The 20,323-nt window shown below is 47.7% G+C and overlaps 1 protein-coding gene across 12 annotated transcripts; it reads right to left on the bottom strand.

Moving 5' to 3' along the window:
• Positions 1–8: 8 nt before the first annotated feature.
• On the bottom strand, positions 9–18,607 carry Pan2 (poly(A) specific ribonuclease subunit PAN2). 12 transcript variants are annotated; one of them, XM_006240788.5, is made up of 26 exons: positions 18,469–18,607; positions 17,453–17,851; positions 12,399–12,568; positions 12,194–12,314; positions 11,960–12,037; positions 11,339–11,606; positions 10,280–10,622; positions 9,982–10,078; positions 8,107–8,223; positions 7,883–8,002; positions 7,505–7,633; positions 7,205–7,404; positions 6,890–7,038; positions 6,667–6,773; positions 6,406–6,504; positions 6,237–6,307; positions 5,992–6,133; positions 5,541–5,684; positions 5,312–5,371; positions 4,780–4,870; positions 3,509–3,666; positions 3,271–3,414; positions 2,966–3,145; positions 2,296–2,389; positions 927–1,124; positions 9–625 (listed from the first exon to the last, which is right to left on the bottom strand). In XM_006240788.5, exons 2-26 carry the CDS (start codon positions 17,732–17,734, stop codon positions 591–593), a joined length of 3,597 nt encoding a protein of 1,198 aa, XP_006240850.1. In that variant the 5' UTR covers positions 17,735–17,851; positions 18,469–18,607; the 3' UTR covers positions 9–590. The 12 variants fall into 12 exon arrangements, 10 of the variants coding, with proteins under 10 accessions (XP_006240850.1, XP_006240848.1, XP_063120158.1 ...); XM_006240786.5 differs by having other exon boundaries at positions 5,541–5,711; positions 6,902–7,038; XM_063264088.1 differs by having other exon boundaries at positions 6,902–7,038.
• Between the last annotated feature and the right edge of the window lie 1,716 nt (positions 18,608–20,323).

Here is a 20,323-nt window from a genome sequence, read left to right as displayed (position 1 = left end):
ACTAGCGGTTTTCTAATGAGATAAAAATATTTTTTATTTTATAAAACATGCTGTTTTAAGCAAATTTTTTAAAAAATAAAATGAAACTCCAGATAGAATGTATGGAAGACAGATACTTCTCAGATGTGATCAGGAATGAAGCCAGTAGATCAGCTTCCTCCACACTGGTTTGATTGGCCCATGGAGACTCTACAAGCTGGTCCACCCAGCCACTGTTTGTCAAGCAGCTGGATGCTTGAACTGTCTGGATCTCGGTACCCTGTGACTGTCCAGGACTTCATTTCCCTAGCTGGCTGAGCTGAGAGTCTGGGTAGAGCTCTTGTGTAGAGGATGAGTTACCCAGGATCTATTACCAAGGGCAGTCACTGCACCTGGGTCCCTTAGGCTTTGCTTCTGGCCCACTGTTTGCACAGTTTGGATAAGGGGAATCTGGCAGTTGGAACCTTTGCAACAATCTTGCTGCTTTCCAGTTCTATTAATAGCACCATCTGTAGACCCTGAGCAGATCCAGTTCTGGAAGTGGACAGGGTAAAGCCGATTGAGAAGCCACCTCTCAGTTCTGGGGAGCGGGCACTGAGAGGGAAGGCAGCTCACAGTGCCAGCACTGAGGGGAAGACAGCTGCATCTGTTAGAGAACAGAATCACGGAGGTCAGGGTGAAGAGAGACGGCACCAGGACATTCATTATGCAGGAAGAACATGGGGGAAGGCATGGACCTTCCTAAGACATTTCATAGTTGGGCAAGTGGCTACACACTAATGTCTCTCTCACTGACTATTGCAAACACTCTAGGTGCTTTGTAAACTGTTAGATGCTTCATGAGCAGGTAGGAGCACTGTCATAATCCTAAGGTGGTGGTGTATAAGTTCTACACATGCCATCCTAACCTACCCAACCCAGTGCCCCTGGCCTCAGCCCGGCCTTACTCTTTGGGCTGCTCTGGCTTTCTGGCTCTGGCACCTTCCAGTCCATCTTCCGGCCCTTCTCATAGAGGCCCTTGAGCACCTTGTGGAAGGACTCGGGCTCAGCGCCGTTCTTGCTTAGCTCCAGGTACTTTCGGTAGAGCTGAAGGGCTGTGCGGGCATCCTCAATACTGTCATGGGTCTCACCTTGAATCTTCAGGTCTGAGGTAAACACGATAGTTAAGGAACTCACAAAGAAGGCACCCCATTTCTATCCTAACACCCATGTAAACTCTCAGTCTCCCAGAAAATATCTTTTTTGTTCTTATTTATGTTTACTGTTTTGCCTGCGTTTATTCATGTGGTCTATGGGTGTGCACGGTGATGGTGAAGGTTGGAAGAGCGTGCCAGACTGCCTGGAACTGATGGTTATGAACTATCATGTAAGTACTGGGGCTTGATCCTTGGTCCTCTGTAAGAGCAGCAGGTACTCTTAACCAATAAGCCAACTCTTCAGACCCAGAAAATGTCTTCTTAAGTTAGTGATAGTAGCTAATTGAAGCCATCAGCAGGAAAAAAAAGATAATTCTAAGCTGAGAAATAACTTTTCTTCATTCCAAAATGCTTCCTGTTCTGTTTTTATTGTTAAAGGTTTGTTTGTTTGTTTGTTTGTTTGTTTGTTTGTTTAAAGACAGGGCTTCTCCATGGAGCCCTTGGCTGTCCTGGGACTCAATCTGTAGACCAGGCTGATGTTAAAGGCATGAACAACCATCGCCTGGCCTTTGCTGTAGCTGTTGCTGTTGTTCTTGTTAAGACGGTATCTCCTCTATTGCCCAGGCTGGCTTCAGACTTACACAGCTCAAAGCAAAGCATCAGCCTCCTTGTGCTTTTCTACTCTCCCTCTTTTTAAATAAGAAACAAAACAAAACAAAACAAAACAAAACAAAAAAATCCCAAGGCCTTTTGTAGCCCAGGCTGGCCTTGAACTCATTATGTACTGGGACAAACCTTAAAGTTCTGTTTCTTCTGTGTCTCCTGCATGGTGACTTTAGGCAGGCATGCCCCACTGTGTCCAGTTTTGCGTGGTGCTGGGCTCTGAATAAGTACTCTACCAACTGAGCTGTATCCCCTGCCCCTGATTTTTTAAGATTTATTTGTTTTATGTGAGCACACTGTTGCTGTCTTCAAACCCACGAGAAGAGGGCATCAGATATCATTACAGATGGTTGTGAGCCACCATGTGGTTGCTGGAATTTGAACTCAGGACCCCTAGAAGAGCAGTCAGGGCTCTTAACCACTGAGCCATCTCTCTAGTCTCCCCAAATTCCTCCTCTGAATGTTTTCTACTCTTAATTAGTTCTTTCTATAGGGCACACAAGGTAGAGCAACTCACCGAGAAAGTACCAAGCAAGGAATCGTAGGGAAATCATTCGTTTTCGGGGCATGTGGAACAGGTAGACTGTGTCGAGAACTTGGTCCTTGGGTACCTGGTAGAACAGAAGCCCTGGTAGAACAGAACCTCCCATTCTCTAAATGTAGATATACACCCTGAGAAGCCAGTCCTTAAGAGTAACTCCAGGGCTAGCAAGGTGGCTGAGCAGGTAAAGGCATTTGCTACGAAGCCTGACAACCTTACTTCAATCCCCAGGACCCATGTGATAGAAGGAGAGAGTCAACGGGCACAGGTTGACCTCTGACCCCCACACATCCAACTCAGTCCTTGCAGGAGCGGGTGTGTATGAGTGCACACACACTAAGTAATTTTGTTTTTTAAAGTATGGGGAGTGAATGAGGAGCAGGTTGGGTGGGAAGAAGGCTGGGGGTGGGGTGGGGGGAGTACCAGGCATGGTAACCTATGCCTTTAGTCCTAACACTCAGGAGAGACAGGTGAATGTGATTTTGAAGCCAGCCTGCACAACATAACTGTTACACGGCAGCCAGAGCTACTTATTGAGACACTGTGTCAAAACAAAAGGAAAACAAACAAAAGCAACCCAGACAAGCAACAAAGGACAAGAACAATTATAACAGCAACTACACTCTGAAACATGTCATGCCCGAACCATGAGGTTGATGACCCGGAAGTCCTTCTGCAGACCGTGGCCCACAAACTTGACTCCAATGTCAATGAGAAAGCGAAGCTTTAAGTAAGTCGACTTGAGAGTTGTGAGGTGCTTTGAGGAAATTTTGGCATCCAGGTCTCCTGGCTTTATCCCCGAGTACTGAGTCAAGTAGTCTACTACCTAGGAGTAGAGGAAAAGACTGTCACTGTCCCCGAGAGGGCATGGTTTCTTCCTGCCACTCTCCCAGGGCTCTTCAGCACTCTGTAAGCACAGGGTTGACTTCAATGCCCCTCATGTCCTCACACCTGCTCCTGTGTGGAGATGTAGTCATCAATGAAGGGGATACCCTCGTTAGGCCCTTGGCCCCGAACACAGGTGATCCTTGCTACTGACATCTGGCTTGGCTTAATGGTGGACTTGGTGCCATCACTTCGTAACTCTGCTTCTTCCTATGTCACAAGGGTTAATGCGGACACCAGAGAAACACAATTCCTAATATCCTCAGAGTTCTGTTCCCAGGTCCCATCTTTTGGCTTTGGTTACCTCATTAAGAGTGACAAACTCGGCATCAAGGCCTACCAGGTCCCCAACCTGTGGCATCTCATTCAGCATCAGTGGGATAAAGGTAGTGTGTGTTTTCCGTTGTTTCCGTGCCAGTGAGGCTTCTGCCAGCAGCACGCTAGCCTCAATAGGGTTCTTGACTGGAAAGAGAATGCAAAGAAGACTGGGGCTAGGAAAAAGACTGGGGGAGACCCCAGGACGGCTGCTCAGAGGCTGTCCATCAATACTGCGATCTCTTGATAGCCAAAGCATTTGGGGACAAGGAGTGTACCTGGGTGGCCAAGTCCACTGCCTGAGGTTGACCCCCAGGATCCACATGGAGGAAGGAAAGGACCTATGCCCACAAACTGTCCCTGTTGACACTCTACTGTGGCACACATACTAATGCTGCACACTGAGTACATTAAACTGGAGTCAAACACAAAAAGAGGCTGTATGTGCTAACACAACAGAGCAAATCAGAAAACTATCAAGAAACAGACCAAGGAAAAGACCAAAATGGTGGAAAAGATAGAATAAGGTTTTTAGTTTGGACCTTCACTTACAAATTTCAGGGAAAAAAAAAAAAAGCTACAGAGAAACTATTGTTTAAAGATACCATGTTGGTACCTCTGAAGGAGCCATGCCCACAGAAGAGACAACCACTTGAGGGCAATGGTTGGAACTGGGGCCAGCAGGCTCCATGGGTCGAGCACTTGCTCACAAGCCTGACAAGCTGGGACCCACATAGCATGGAGGGGACTGATGTCACAAAGTGGTCCCTGGGTCTCTACACATACAACCATAAATGTCATTTGAAAAGAAAGCTACACTATGGTGGCCATTCTCAATCAGACCACTACAAAAGACGACAGGAATATTCAGAATCTAAATCTTAACCTAAGCCACAGTTACCAAGCATCCTTCACTCCACCCTCAGAATTTCCAGCTTCAAAATTAACTAGCTAATTTTGTTTTGTTGTTTCAAAATGGTTCTTACTCTATAGCCCAGGTAGGCCTTGAACTATGTAGTCCAGGTCCTGAACTCATAGCAATCCTCCTGCGACAGCCTTTTGAGTGCTGGAATTACAGGTGTAAGCCACCAACCCCAGCCAGTTTCCAAACTTGAGATCTGATCAGCAGGAGTTTCTTTAGTATCCCAGGAAGAGTCAGTACTGGCTACCAATCCCAAATACTACAAAGATGGCCCCTAGGCTGTCTCCTGATTCCAAGTTAAAACTGCCTAAGGTGTTGGGCCACTCTGTGCCACTTACTGTTCAGGTTGTATCTGGAATTGAGATTCCTTTTGACGTAATACAGGATAGCAGGTACTTTCCAGTTCATATCAAATTGCACAGCTTCATACTAGAGGAGACAGAGGAGGACACGGGGCTGGAGGGGCAGCTCAGCAGTAGAGTGCTTGCCTATCGTGCCTACGGCTCTGGGTTTAATTCTGAACACTGCCTCACTCTTTAAAAAAAGTAAAACGCCTGTGTCAGGACCCAGGTGCTATTTTTTCTTAAGTCTCTTGATGCCAATTCTTCCCAAAGCTTCTTTAGACTCATCATGAAACTTCCCAGCATTCTGTAGGTGCCTGAGAACACCAATAGGTGGGCAGATGAAGGGGAAATGGCCTATAATGGGCTTCAATCATGGCGGCACTCTAGAAGATGAGGCAGAAGGATCACGAGTCAAGGGTACCCTAGGCAGCACAGTGAATTCAAGTACAACCTGAGTCACATAGCAACGCCCACTCTGAACCTCCGGAAGAGAATGAGATGAGGAACGGAACAGAGTTTGACTTACCTTATCAATAGGTTCAATAAGGAAGTCATTGAAGAGATACCACTGCTGGTGAGTCACTCCCTGTGCAGGTAAAGAGCCAGGCTAAAGTCAAAGTGATAGCTAGCTGTCTCCTTGCTAAGATCTTGGGCACAGACTAGGACTGTGCTGTAGCCAGGAGCTCGGGGCAGACCTGGGACTGCACCACAGCTACCTCCTCCAGGAGCACTCTTCTCTGGGTCATTTCACTCACCTCCTTGCGCTGGTGGTAGGTCTCGCCGACTTTGATGTGAGCTACCAAGCTGCCTCCTGTTCGTGAGTCCAGGATGTGTACCACAGTAGCCATCAGGTCATAGACATAGACACCATGCTCCTCCTCTGCCCTGGCTGGACCCCACTGTGAGGGGGTACCCAGGCTGCTAAGCTAAGTTTAAGGATGGGATATGGGATGGGGGACGGGGATAAAGAGCAGGGGGCAGGGAGTCCTGGGAACGGGGAGCCAGGGTAGGTTATCTCCATTTTAGCCAATCTATGACTTCCCAACTCTACACTGAGTTATTCTAGACAACTCCAGAACTGGTAAACGGTATGTTTTAATCCTTTCCTTGCTGCTCTAAGGTCCTCCATCCCCTGCCCTGCCTCACCTTCCGCCCCCGCCTTCCCTCCCTCAGTCCCTCTCTTCCCACTTTTTCAACTGCTTGCACCTCATGCTCATCAGCCCAGTTGCACACGTCCAGTCCTTTGTTCTTGGTCATCTTCATGCGGATGGAAAATGGAAGCCAGACGTTCTTCAGCTCTTCCATGGAGGAACAACACAGAAAGCCCTCGGGACTCCTCAGTTCCTTCCTAGTAGGACACAGAAGTAGCAATGTGCTCTGAAGACTTGTAGCCAGTGAACAGAGGAGTCAGCAAGTAGCTCCACCATCTGACAACTCTAAGATGCACCGACCGATCAGCTAAAGCAAACTCCTTGCTCTTTACTTCCCCGCCGAACTTCTTCACTGCTATTTTGAAGGCAACCTGAACACAAAGGAAAGAACATATTCACATACAGAATTAAGGCACGAGATAAAGACAGAGGAGTCCTGGGAAGTTCTGCTTCCAGTCTTGGTCACTACCTCAGCTTGCAGTCTCCAGAAATCAGCCTCTTTTGAGCTATTCACTTCACAATTAATGACAAGAATATCTGGCAGATGTCGGATGTTGCGGGTCTGAATCTGACAGAAGGAAACAAGAAATGGCAGAGTCTACAGAAAATAAAAAGCCTAGACAGGATCCATAAACATGGAGTTCTTCCCCACCCCGTAGACCCCTGGAAGGCGGTGCTAACACGGGAAGGTGAGACCCTGCATGAGCCTCAAGGGACCTGGGTTACTCACTGTAGGCTGGTACTTCTCACAGCTGTCACACCAGGCCTGTGTGTTCTGCTCCAGGCAAATACTTCGCTTCAGCACCTGAGCAAAGTCATAGTTCTTGCCGGTTTTATCTGAGGAGAAACTCACTTCACTCTAAGCTCTTCCCTCTACGCACAGTCCCCACCAAACCCCTCTGTGGTGTTACAAGTTATCTGAGGGAGCCTCCCAACCCAGGTGCAGGGTATACCACAGATGCTACCCTCAGGGTAGGAGAGTGTGAAGAGCAGGGTGGACGAGGCCCGCACAGTCTCACTGCCACAGCGGCAGAGGCTACAGTTCTCCATCTCACAGCTGAACAGCTGCCCGATGATGGAATCCCCTGATGAGCAGAAACTGCTGAGAGAGGCAAGGGACACACACACGCACGCACGCACGCACGCACGCACACACACGCACACACACACACACACACACACACACACACACACACACGCCGAGTGTTAGAAGCCCCTTCAGTCCCATGGGGCCTGCTCTGGGGCTTTATTCTTGTCTAGTTCCATACCTGCCCCCAGCACCTCGATAAGCCTGGGGTACTTCCAGCTCCTGCATATCCTGATGCAGCTGAGTGAGGATGAAGCGGTTCCACCTCTGGATGAGCCTGGCCAGGCTGCCCTTGCCTGAAGCCTCATCTGAGTCAGCCAGGATGAGACCCAGTGCTGAGGCCTCAGGAATGGTCCGGAAAGCTCGGAGGAAATTACTGCCCTGGAAGACGGAAATGTGCCGTTTGCACAGCGGTGCCCTTTCCAACCATTCACCTTCTGTCCCTTGCCGTTTTTGAGTGTCCCAGTCGCAGAGGACTGACCTGACAAGGGTCGCCACGAGAGAGGTCCAGCATGTGGAAGAGAAAGCCCAGCTCACATGCCAGGCAGAACTCCTTCTGGCAAAGGTGGTTCTGGATCAGACAGCGAACAGGCTCCAAGAAATAGAGCACCTGGAGGGGGGAGCAGGAGAGCTGGTGCGGGAAACTGGGAGCGGGGAAAGATGGGGAGGGAGTGTTCTGTGAGCCGCTGGACACTAAGTGTGACTCCACCAAAGCAATGGAGCTCACAGAGGAGACAGTGGTGCGGGGGAGAGTGTACAATAGATGAGGCCAAGGTACAGTGGGGACTAAGGAGACCTAGGGAGAGTAGAGGAGGGCTAAGGGGCGGTGCAGGCTCCGGGAGGGCAGACCAGCCCTTACCTGGATCATGCAGTTACAGTAGGCATTGGGGATGTGAGGCTCTAACCCAGCAAACAGAGTCTTATTGTAGTGTTTGAAGTCAAAGTCTTCCAGTCCCAGCTTGGAATATTTGATGGTTACCTAAGGCACAGACAGTTTGAGCAGGATGGACTGCATTCAATTACGTGCCATGTGATATACTTTCCCCACACTTCCACCAGACCCCAACTCAGTGTCCCCAGCACCTTCCGGTATTTCTTAGAAACTGTGTGGAGAGGCTCCTCTTCTCGCCCTGTCGGTGACTCTGTGACTTGGCTGAAGTTGTCAAATTCATGGTCTGACTCCTTTAGTCGATAGGGAATCTAGGAGTTTTGGATTTTTGGTTTGTTTTTTTTTAAAGCGAAAGAAACTCCCTTGGATTTTTTAACATCTTTGGCTTCCCCTTCTTTTTCCTTTCCAATGTGTTTTGTTTTGTTTTGTTTTGTTTTGAGACATGGTCTCACTATACAGCCCTGGTTGGTTTGGAATTCAGTATGTAAACCAGGCTAGCCTTGAACTACCTTTGCCTCATAAGTGCTGGAATTAAAGGCATGTACCATTACACCTGACTCTGTATTTTATTTAATTTTAATTTTTTTGAGACAGGGTCTCATGTAGACTGGCCTCAAACTCAATATGTACCCAAAAGTCCTTGAACATTCAGCCATGCAGGGCGGGGGTTGCTACTGTATGCCACCTCAGCCAGTGCCTATTTAATTCTTTTCTTTTCCTATTTTAAAACTTTATTTCAACATAACTATGCTTACAGAATTATATTCATATCGGTTAATGCAATGCAACTAAGTTTAATTTGTACATAATTTATGATTTTAAAAAACCAAAAACCGGGTTGGAGAGATGGCTCAGTGGTTAGGAGCACTGACTGCTCTACCAAAGGTCCTGAGTTCAATTCCCAGCAACCACATGGTGGCTCACAACCATCTGTAATGGGATCTGATGCCCTCTTCTGGTGTGTCTGAAGACAGCGACAGTGTACTTACAGATAATAAGTAAATAAGTAAACAAATAAATAAATAAATCTTTAAAAAGAAAACAAAAACCATGCCATCAACTTTATTTTTATCTATTACAAACATACAAAAGGTCTTCCATCAAAATGTTGCCAACGAAGACAGAAAGAACATTAACAAATATGCTTTGGGTTTACCTCAGAAAAGCAGCACTATCACACTATAAACCACTATAAGATTGGGGCAGAGTTCAGACCTAAGTTCAATCCCCAGATCTCAAGGCGGAGAAAGAACCATTTAATAAGCATTATCCTCTGACCTCCACACGTGCTGTGGTACACGTGCTTTGATACACGCATGCGTACGCTCACTCACACACTCTCTCCTTTTAAAAGATGTATTTATTTATTATATGTAGTACACTGTCGCTGTCTTCAGACATAGCAGAAGAGGGCATCAGATCCCATTACAGATGGTTGTGAGCCACCATGTGGTCGCTGGGATTTGAACTCAGGACCTCTGGAAGAGCAGTCACACTGTTCTTTTTTTTTTTTTTAAAGATTTATTCATTTATTATATATAAGTGCACTGTAACTGTCTTCAGATACACCAGAAGAGGGCATCAGATCTCTTTACAGATGGTTGTGAGCCACCATGTGGTTGCTGGGAATTGAACTCAGGACCTCTGGAAGAGTAGTTGGGTGCTCTTAACCGCTGAGCCATCTCTCCAGCCCCACACTGTTCTTTTTTTTTTTTTTTTTTCCCCCAGAGCTGGGGACCGAACCCAGGGCCTTGCATTTGCTAGGCAAGTGTTCTACCACTGAGCTAACTCCCGAACCCCAGTCACACTGTTCTTAACTGTTCTGGCCTACAGCTTCCCTTTGTTTGTCATTTAACACCAAGATATAAATAATTTCTGATGGGGTAATGTCTTTTCTTCAACCAAATAACCATCATAAGGGATAGACCTTATCATCTACGGCTTAGACATGACAAGCATAGCTTCTTAAATTCTGCACACATGTCCCAAACCTTTATCGTCTAAAAACAAAACAAACACTAGTAAGAGGCCGGAGAGGCCAGAGAACGCACACCCGCCTCTGGACACACCTGGTTGCGCAGCCTGGTGCGGGGGTTGGGGGCGTAGCCAATGAAGCCCACTTTCTTCATGGTTCGAAGGATTTCTGCATCCACAGGTGGTGCTCGCCTATAATCCAGTACAGTTCTAGGCTTCAGGGGCCATGACAGCCACCCACACACTCCCCAACCCATGGGTTTAGAAGAAGAAAAGGCATTTAAGGTAGACAATAACTATGGCAGTGGAGCAACAGCCAGGCTCACGAGAGCCTCCCTATCTCCCCACACCACCCACCACACCACCCACTTCAGCTCAGCCATGAGATACAACCTGGGAGCAGGGGCAGAGTTGGCAGCCGGCCAGTCGGAGAGCAGCGCGTCAGTGGTAAGTGGGACGGGAATGAGGGAAAGCGGCAGCAGATCCTGGCTCCAGTCCAGCGCAGGCAATGAGTCCACAAGACAGGGCAGAGCGAATTCAGTCTCTCGGGAGTAGGGGTTGAAGGACGGCTCGGGGGAGTCAGTCCAGAGATGCACACAGCCCTCGGAATCCCCAAAGGCCAGGGCCTGCTTGCTGGCTGACACATCAAATGTCATTAGCAGAGGTCCCACGGGATTCACATGGAAGATGTCAGCTGGGTTGGCCAGGCCTGTGGGTTCACAAAACTGGCACTGACCTACAAGAGAAAAAGGGACAGGGCAGTGAGCCCTGCAAAGTGAAAGGAAAACCCCTTGACCCTTTCCTAATGTCAGGAGACACAGTGATCAAAGGGAGTGACGCAGGGGCTTCACTCCCAGCAAAGGCACACCTCCAGTCGTTCCACTTAGTACCCTTAAGACAGGATGTCTCTGTGTAGCCCTCTCTGTCCTGAACTCTGTACATCAGGCTGGCCTCGAACCCAGAGATCCACATGCCTCTGCCGCTTGTATGCTGCTATGAAAGGTATGTGCCCCCACACCCAGCTCAGACTTACTTTTTAATTATGTGTATTATGTGTTCTCTGTGTTGGGATATACACACTAGGGCAGGTGCCTACAGAGGCCAGAAGAGGGCATGAGATCCACTGAAACCTCCTACTGTGGGTGCTGGGACCTGAACTCTGGTTCTGTACAAAAGCAGTCAATATTCTGAATCGCTGAGCCATTTTCTCAGTCCCCATCTTTTTTGTTTTTATTTACTCTTCGGTGTACAGGAGATTGATATGGTGTATAGGAGATATTATCAGATGTATAGGAGATACTATTTGGTATAGAGGATCTGGCACCTTATGGGCAATCGGCCTGGCTTGTCCGCCCTGCCTTTCTTACGGCAGGGTATCACTATGATGCCCAATCAGGACTTGAATTCACCATCTTTCTGCACCTGTCCTACCCAGTGCTGCACCTGTCCTACCTGATTGGGAAATGATAGCAAGGCGGGATGTGTAAGTGGGGATGAAACGCAAGAAGGCTGGATCCACGTGCACTTGAAGTGGGGTGATGGCACGCATCATGCGCAGGTCATACACCTTGAGGAAACGGTCACAGGCCAGGCCGGTAAGGCGGCTGGAAAAGCCGCAGGCAGCCAGCAGGTTGCCATGAACATCAAAGTCGGACAGACTCCCTGAGAAGGCATCAAATTCATGTTCCACTTTAAAACTACGGAGGTCTCGCAGGGAAACCTGAAGAAGAAAAGACCTGTTATTGGTCACCTCTGTGACGGGAAGAAACCCTGCCACCTACTTAACTCTGGGAGAGCCCTGCCATAGAAGACCAAGGTTCTACAATACTGTCAGGACAAAGAAAGGCAGAAAGAGAAGCCAAGAGCTAGAAGAGATGATTCAAAGGATTCATTTATCCTTTGGCCTCCAAAGCACCTAGTTGTAGAAAACACCAGGATCCAAGATAATCTCAACACACTAAGCAGGACATGACTTAATTCCTCACAGTCCTCACCTCTAACCCACAGAGACAGTAGACCCCAGTAACCAGTGAAACAGGGCCTATGGTGGGAAGAGACATGGACTCTGGTTACCTTGCCAGATGTGTGGCCACAGAAGAAGAAGCGATTTGTCTGTCTCATGATGGTGACTCCGGGTGTCTCGACTGCATACTGGAGAAATGAGAGAAGCAGGTCAGATGCTTTCAAATGACGACAACGAGACAGAGAAGTCACACCCATATCTCAACACACTACGGCCCAAGCATAGCCCCACCGTGACTTCAGCTCCCACAGAGGGTCTTTCCTGCGCACGACCCAAGTCCACACCTTCTGAGTCTCCTGGACAGTGTTTAGATCGATCTCCAGGACGTGGTTCTGCAGCCCACCAACAAGCAGAGTGTTGTTGTCCGCCAGGAGGAGACTGTGCATGTCCTCACTCTCATCCAGCCTGTGAGAGAAGCCAAAAGCCAGGGCCTCAGCAGCTGCCAGTCCTGCAGCTTCCCTCTCCTGGCTGAACGGAAAGGCCACTTACAAATAGTCAAAGATGATGAGCCCCCCACGGGCCATGTACTTGAGGTTGTTCTTGGTGAGGAAAAGGATACCGTTCTCCAGGCTCTGGATTTGCCGAATGTCATCACTGCCATTGACCTGAAAGGACGAGTAGCGCTCCAGAGCGGGACCGAAGAAGGAAGTGGCATGGCCCTGGAAATGACGAACACACACCTGGGTGAGGCAGGGGCATAGCAGATACTTGCCAAGGACGGAGCATTCCTCAGATTCCCTTTCTGTCTAGACAATCTAGGCATAAGGCTAGGGACCAGTCAATCTTAGTGATAATGCAATGATTACACTACCTTACATTAATGCAAATTATTTTTAATTATTAGTTAAATGAAGCATTACCTATTATTATGATCACAGTGAGAATAAAATGAGGGTTTATATAACTAATTATTTTTTTAAATTTTTTTTTTAATCCGTGAGTGTAGTGTGTGTTTCAGAGGGACTGGAAGAGGGCGCCAGATCCCCTGGAGCTGGAGTTGCGGACAGTTGTGAGCTGCTGTGTGGGTGTTGAGACTCTAACCCATATCCTCTGGAAATCCTAACCAACACGAGCCATTCCTCCAGCCTCAAATGACTTTTGTTCACGCAGCACAGGATCCTTACATAAACCCTCATCTTACTCTCACTATGACTGTAATGATAGGTAACACGTTAAGTAGAGATTTGTTTCTACAGAAGGCCAGAAACATAAGCTGATCCTCCACTGGCCACAGGCCTTGACTGTTCCAAAGTTAAGTTTTAGGATCTTTTTGGTCTTTTTTATTAAAAAAAAAAAAAAAAAGTCTCATATAGTCCAGGGAGCCCTGCCTAAGCCCCCTAAGTGCTGATATAAAACCCTGCTTCATAGCTAAACCTTTTTATTGTTTTCTGAGGCAGGGTCTTTCTCTGTATCCTTGGATGTTCTGGAATTTGCTATAAAGAACAGGTTGGTTTCAAACTTCCTGCATCTGCCTCCGTCTGCTTAAATCTCAATGTCTACAGCAGGCGAGCAGCCGCGCTGAGTCAATGGTTCTAGGCCAGAGCACTGATGGTCAAACACCTGCCATGCTCTGGCACACCATTCACCCTGATCTGACTTTCTGACTCCTTGTTTGTGTGCCTTCCTTGCTCTGGGGTTTGAGGGAAGGTCACACTATGCAGCCATAGTTGTCCTACCTCTGCCTCTAGAATGGGATTAAATCTGTGTGTCATTACCCACGGCCTCCCCTCTTTGAACCCCTTGAAGCATGAACGTCCTCACTTATAATCTCAGTTGCTCTCCAGTGGTTTTTGTTTTAATTACATTAGTACCTGAGTTTTTCTTTTGTTTTATTCAGTACTAGGAATCAAACCTAAGGGCTCACATATGCTAGGCAAGTATTCGGCTTGGATAGATCCCAGCCCTTTTCACTTTATTTTCAGATAAGTTCTTACTACACAGTACTTGGTGGCCTGGACCTTATGCAACTTGCCTTGGTTTCTCAAGCACTACGATCACAGGCATGTGCACACCTTGAATCCCATTTGTGTTTTAACATTTATTTATTTGCTTATTATTTGTTCCTGAGACAGCCCTGGCTGTTCTGGAACTCACTTTGCAGACCAGGCTGGCCTCAAACTCACAGAAATCTACCTGCCTCTGTCTTCCAAGTGCTGGGATTAAAGGCATGGACTACTATGCCCAGCCTCGATTCATGGACTATTGTGTTTTGTTTTCTTAACTGTGTATTCCAAACTTAGCCTTACAATAAAGTTCTGGTACCTAGCAGTTGGCTTACTAGTTTGAGAAGGCGGGGGTATAGATCAGGTGTAAAACATTTGCCTAGCATGTGTAAGGTCCTGGCTTTAATACCCAAGCACTGGAAAAGCAGAATTTTCCCAAGCATGTGGACTAAAGGATCCCAGGGCCTAGGGGTGAGAGGACACTAAAGTCAGGGCCTGTGGGGAGGCACCCTAGGGCCTGTGGAGGTGGGGGGGTTACTAAGGCTGGATCTCAGGGCCTGTGAAGGTGGGGGGTACTAAGGTTGGGTCCCAGGGTCTCTTGTGTTCCAAGCTAGTTTTTATCACTGATTCACACCCACATCTCATTTTGTGTGCTCTTCATTCTGCAGACGAAGGAAAGAGGTTGAGTGAATAAGTGCCTACCTTTCGGCTTCCACCTCAATATACTTTTTTTAAAGTGCAAAGCTAGGCATGGAGGTGCATGCCTCAAATCCCAGCATTGAGTGGGTAGAGGCAGGTAGATCTGAGTCTGAGTCCAGCTTGGTCAACAGAGTGAGTTCCAGGACAACCAGAGATACACAGAGAAACCCTGTCTCTAAATAAACAGACTAGTTCAACTAGGCATAGTGGTATATGCCTGTAAGCTTGGAGATATATACAGGAGTCATAAGTTCAAGCTCATTCTTGGCTATAAACCAAGTTCAAAGCCAGCCTGGAATAAAAAAGGTAAAAGACAAATTATTCAGTATATAGCAAAGATGGCAAGCAACAGAGCTACCTAGTTAGCCCAATACACTTTAAGTACTTGTAGTTCCTGTACGCTGCACTCAGCAGTCTGTACACTATACAGGAGTCTAATACAGCTTCCTGTACGCTGCACTCAGCAGTCTGTACACTATACAGGAGTCTAATACAGCTTCCTGCACGCTGCACTCAGCAGTCTGTACACTATACAGGAGTCTAATACAGCTTCCTGCACACTGCACTCAGCAGTCTGTACACTATACAGGAGTCTAATACAGCTTCCTGCACACTCAGCAGTCTGTACACTATACAGGAGTCTAATACAGCTTCCTGCACACTCAGCAGTCTGTACACTATACAGGAGTCTAATACAGCTTCCTGTACGCTGCACTCAGCAGTCTGTACACTATACAGGAGTCTAATACAGCTTCCTGCACACTGCACTCAGCAGTCTGTACACTATACAGGAGTCTAATACAGCTTCCTGCACGCTGCACTCAGCAGTCTGTACACTATACAGGAGTCTAATACAGCTTCCTGCACGCTGCACTCAGCAGTCTGTACACTATACAGGAGTCTAATACAGCTTCCTGCACACTGCACTCAGCAGTCTGTACACTATACAGGAGTCTAATACAGCTTCCTGTACGCTGCACTCAGCAGTCTGTACACTATACAGGAGTCTAATACAGCTTCCTGCACACTGCACTCAGCAGTCTGTACACTATACAGGAGTCTAATACAGCTTCCTGCACACTCAGCAGTCTGTACACTATACAGGAGTCTAATACAGCTTCCTGCACACTCAGCAGTCTGTACACTATACAGGAGTCTAATACAGCTTCCTGCACACTCAGCAGTCTGTACACTATACAGGAGTCTAATACAGCTTCCTGCACACTCAGCAGTCTGTACACTATACAGGAGTCTAATACAGCTTCCTGCACGCTGTACTCAGCAGTCTATACACTATACAGGAGTCTAATACAGCTTCCTGCACACTCAGCAGTCTGTACACTATACAGGAGTCTAATACAGCTTCCTGCACACTGCACTCAGCAGTCTGTACACTATACAGGAGTCTAATACAGCTTCCTGCACACTCAGCAGTCTGTACACTATACAGGAGTCTAATACAGCTTCCTGCACACTGCACTCAGCAGTCTGTACACTATACAGGAGTCTAATACAGCTTCCTGCACGCTGCACTCAGCAGTCTGTACACTATACAGGAGTCTAATACAGCTTCCTGCACGCTGCACTCAGCAGTCTATACACTATACAGGAGTCTAATACAGCTTCCTGCACGCTGCACTCAGCAGTCTGTACACTATACAGGAGTCTAATACAGCTTCCTGTACGCTGCACTCAGCAGTCTATACACTATACAGGAGTCTAATATAGTTTCCTGCACGCTGTACTCAGCAGTCTATACACTATACAGGAGTCTAATACAGCTTCCTGAAAGCTGCTCTCACCAATCTATATAATATCACAGGAGTCTAATACAGCTTTCTATTAAAAAAAAAAAAAGAAAAAGACCAAGGTCTTACAGAAACATTTGGTTTCATGGCATATATTAATACACATTTGAAAACTGATAAATGCTAAGACTGGTAGGCATCCAAAACACATTCATTAAACATTCTGTAATTATAAACCAGGTGTGGTACATTCCTTAAACACCAGCACTTTGACGTTGAATAAGGCTGACCCTAGTCCAAAGCCACCCTGGGTTGCATAGTAAGTCCCAGACCAGAAGGTACTACATACTGAGCCTCTGTTTCAAACCCAGACCCCACTCCCAATTCTAAATTGGGTAGAAAAACTAAAGATTGGGTATGGGTGGCTATAAACGAAGGCATGGGTACAGGTAATCAGAACATGGGCTGAGCTCCGCTGGGGATACGCCTATAATCTCAGCATTCTGGGGATGATGGTAGGATTGAAAATTTGAGGCCAGCCTGGGTTACACAGCAAAACCCTATCTTAAAACAAAAACAGGATTCAATGTGTAGGAGTGTGTACAGTGCTTGCCTGCCGTGCATGAAGTCCTGGGTTTTATCCCAGCACGACATACACTGAATAAGGTTTTGGTGCCTATATTCCCAGCACTCAGGAGATAGAAAAGCAGGAGGATCAGAAATTCAAGACCATCCTTCACTACACATAAAGTTCAAGACCAAATTGGGATATAGGAGACTCTGTCTTAAAAAATCAATCAACAACAGTAAGATATGGTTGCACACAAGTAAACTCAGCACTTCGGAGGCAAAAGCAGGAGGACTGCTGTGAGTTCTAGGTCAGCCTGGACTATAGAGAGAGATGTCACAAAAACACAGTAAGTGATGGGCAAACTGGCAGGGTGGGATGCCTTATGAGATGAAATATGTAGTTCATCTCTGGAGCCTAGATTCCCCAGTTCTCTCTCCACTCCCTTCTTGGTTTGAGAGACTCAGTTAACTCTCGTCACTTCCACTCAGTTTTGACTCCCTGCAAAGAGCTGTCCTTGGGCAAAGGCCAGATAAAGAGTTCTAATACACCCTTTCAGCCTTCAGAAAGGGGTACAGTTCTTACCCCGTGGCTCCCCACCCACAGCATCTCCTCCTGCAAATCAAAGTGGGAGACAGACACAGGCACTCCCACTTCAGCCACCACGCTGTGCAACTCAGAGTAGACACCTTCCATTATGTGCACTGACTCCTGGACAGGAAGGGCCTCCAAAGCCACTCCCTCTGGGTCCAGCTCCACATTCTGTAGCAAACTTGGATTCAGGTGGGCATCCAGGACTGGGTCCAGGGTAGAATGCATAGCTGGGGAGAATTCGGCCAGTCCAGGATCCAGACCCTCAAAGTTCATGACGATAATGGCCGCTGGTCAGACCTGGGTCACACCCTCCCTTGCCACGGTTCCTACAGACGCCTGACCCAGCCTTCAGCAGGACAGCACCAGTGAACCTAGAATGGACATCCTGGCCTGCAAGGGAAAGAGGCAGCTCAGTCAGGGATAGGCCTAGGTACTGGACGTGTCTTCTAAGTGGACAGGACAATGAGGCAGGCAGAGGGGATGAGACTGCTGGGCAAAGGAGGAAGCATGCAGGAAGGGGACGTGGGCAATGTTGTAGAGTGAGACAACTGTGTCTCTTACTCTGCACCTCTAAACTTTCTAAGTTCTCTACCACCCCCACCAAATGATCTCATTCTTGACTTTCCGTTCTCCTGAACCACAAGGTGAAGGGAGCGGGTATGATAGGGGCTGGAGTTTGGTGGAGGGCTCTGAGATGCTTGTTTCCTAGAATTGGACATGAGACAAAGGGGCTGGGCAAGTGAAGGGAGCAAGACAAGTCAGTTTCCCAGAATCCTTTACAGTTACCCAGCATTCTCCAGGGGGTGGGTAACAAGAACGGCCAGTTACCCACAGACGGGGCGGGGGTAGGGGGAAGTAATGGAAACGGATAGCTACCCAGAATTCTTTGAGCGAACCAGAGAAACTGGTTACCCAGAATTCTTCCCCAGCGCAGGGGACGGGAGGGGAAGGATTAGGGCAAAGGTCAAGACGTGTTCCTGGGATGCTTACGGGGAATGGGTCATTACCAAGATTTCTCCATGGCGGATATTTTGGAGCGCGTGGAATTCAAACGAGTAGGGGGTAGAGAAAGCGCCGTCAGCTCCGCGGGAAATTCCAGTTTCCCTACTACTCCCCCGCCTCTGGCTCAACCTAACACAAGCAAGACGGACGGCGGATTGGCAGTCATCGCTTCCAATCAGCAGGGGCCACGGGCTCGTCTCAGCCAATCGGAAGGAGCCAGGTACAGGCAGCTTCGGAGAAGGCGTGTGACGCAAGCTCCGCCAAAACAAGGTTACGGAATGCCACCGGGGACAAACTGAGTCAGACGCGGACCTGTTTGGTGTTAGAAAAAATAATCCCTTCACTCTTAAATTTTGCTAAACAAAATTAACTTTAGACTTGGAAGCCAAGCTTTTACGCTCCCTGAATAGGAACTAGACTAAGGGGCGCCAGAGGCAAAGCACTGGGACTCGCCGGTTGGGTATTCCCAGCGTGGCCTTCATTCCCCGGGGTATAGACCATCTTGCTATGCCTATGAGCCATTCTAATACCTGTGACCCTGTGCCCCCGAAACTCTCTGGCATTTCCTATGACTTCTAGATATGGGGAAGAAAAAGGAAGCGGGAGCCTGATTTCTAATGTGGCCCAAGTGGCCACCTTTTCTCTATTTCTACAGGCATCCATCTGAAATTCCCGCCCATGTTTGTATCGTCCCCAGAGGTCCCCTAATTTTCCCAAGAAACAAATCTCCTAGACTGTCAAAATTCCCCTAGACCGTGTAGCTGGACATTGACCCTCGGAGAGAGATAAACAGTAAACTGAGTCAACTGAGCTGTAGCTGTCAGTCATTCTGAGAGATTCTTGACTAGCCTCCAACTCCGAGATCCTACCTCCTCTGCCTCTCCTGTGAGAGTGTGTCACCATGTCTAACAGATTCTGGGTTATTGGCTGTGTGCTATACTACTTTGGAATTGATCCAGGCTGCAAGATGTCTTAGGTTCCTCAAACTCAGCTGTCATTTCTGTTTTTAAAGTCCCTGTACCGCTAATGGTCCATACCTACAATCCCTGCATTCTTTTTTTTTTTTTTTTTTTTTTTTGTTCTTTTTTTCGGAGCTGGGGACCGAACCCAGGGCCTTGCGCTTCCTAGGCAAGCGCTCTACCACTGAGCTAAATCCCCAGCCCCCAATCCCTGCATTCTTAAAGCAGAGGCAGGAGTCCCTTACAAATTCAAGGCCCGCCTAGGCGACATATCAAAGACCAGGTTTGCAATAGCTTCACAAAGAACATCCCTTTCAACAAACAAATAACATCAAGACCATACCCATGGGTTGCCTGTGGAAGAAAGTTCTCACCAATAATAAACTTTTTAAAGCATTTCTTGGGCTGGGCATGATATAGGCAGGAAGGTTGGGGTTAGCGTCTATATAGCAAGTCCCAGCATAGTTACGTTCCAGGAGACCCTGTTGCAAACAAACTAAAACCAGGCTAAGTGGGATGGTGATCCCACCACCCAGGAAGCAGAATGGATTTCTGTGAGTTTGAGGACAGCCTGGTCCTCCAACACAGTGAATTCTAGGCCAACCAAGGTCACAGTGAGACCTTGTCTCAACACCCACCCCCCATCTAAATAAAAATGTCTTTCCTTTCAAAAAGGTAAAAGAGGCTTTCAAGATGGTACGGCAGGTCCTGTTACCAACTGTCAGGATCTGAGTTCCATCCCTGCAGCTCATGGTTATCCTCACATACATTCTGTGGCTCATATACATAAATAAATCTAAGTGTCTGTCTCTGCCCCCACCCCCCGTGTCTTCTCCACCCCCCTCCCGTGATTTCTCTCAATAAAGGCAAGCAAATAGAATTTGATGAAAGAACCCTGAGG

The sequence above is a fragment of the Rattus norvegicus genome, chromosome 7, assembly GCF_036323735.1.
Source record: "Rattus norvegicus strain BN/NHsdMcwi chromosome 7, GRCr8, whole genome shotgun sequence".
In the NCBI taxonomy this organism is placed as follows: Eukaryota; Metazoa; Chordata; class Mammalia; order Rodentia; family Muridae; genus Rattus; species Rattus norvegicus.
This window is presented reverse-complemented; position numbering and strand designations above follow the sequence as displayed.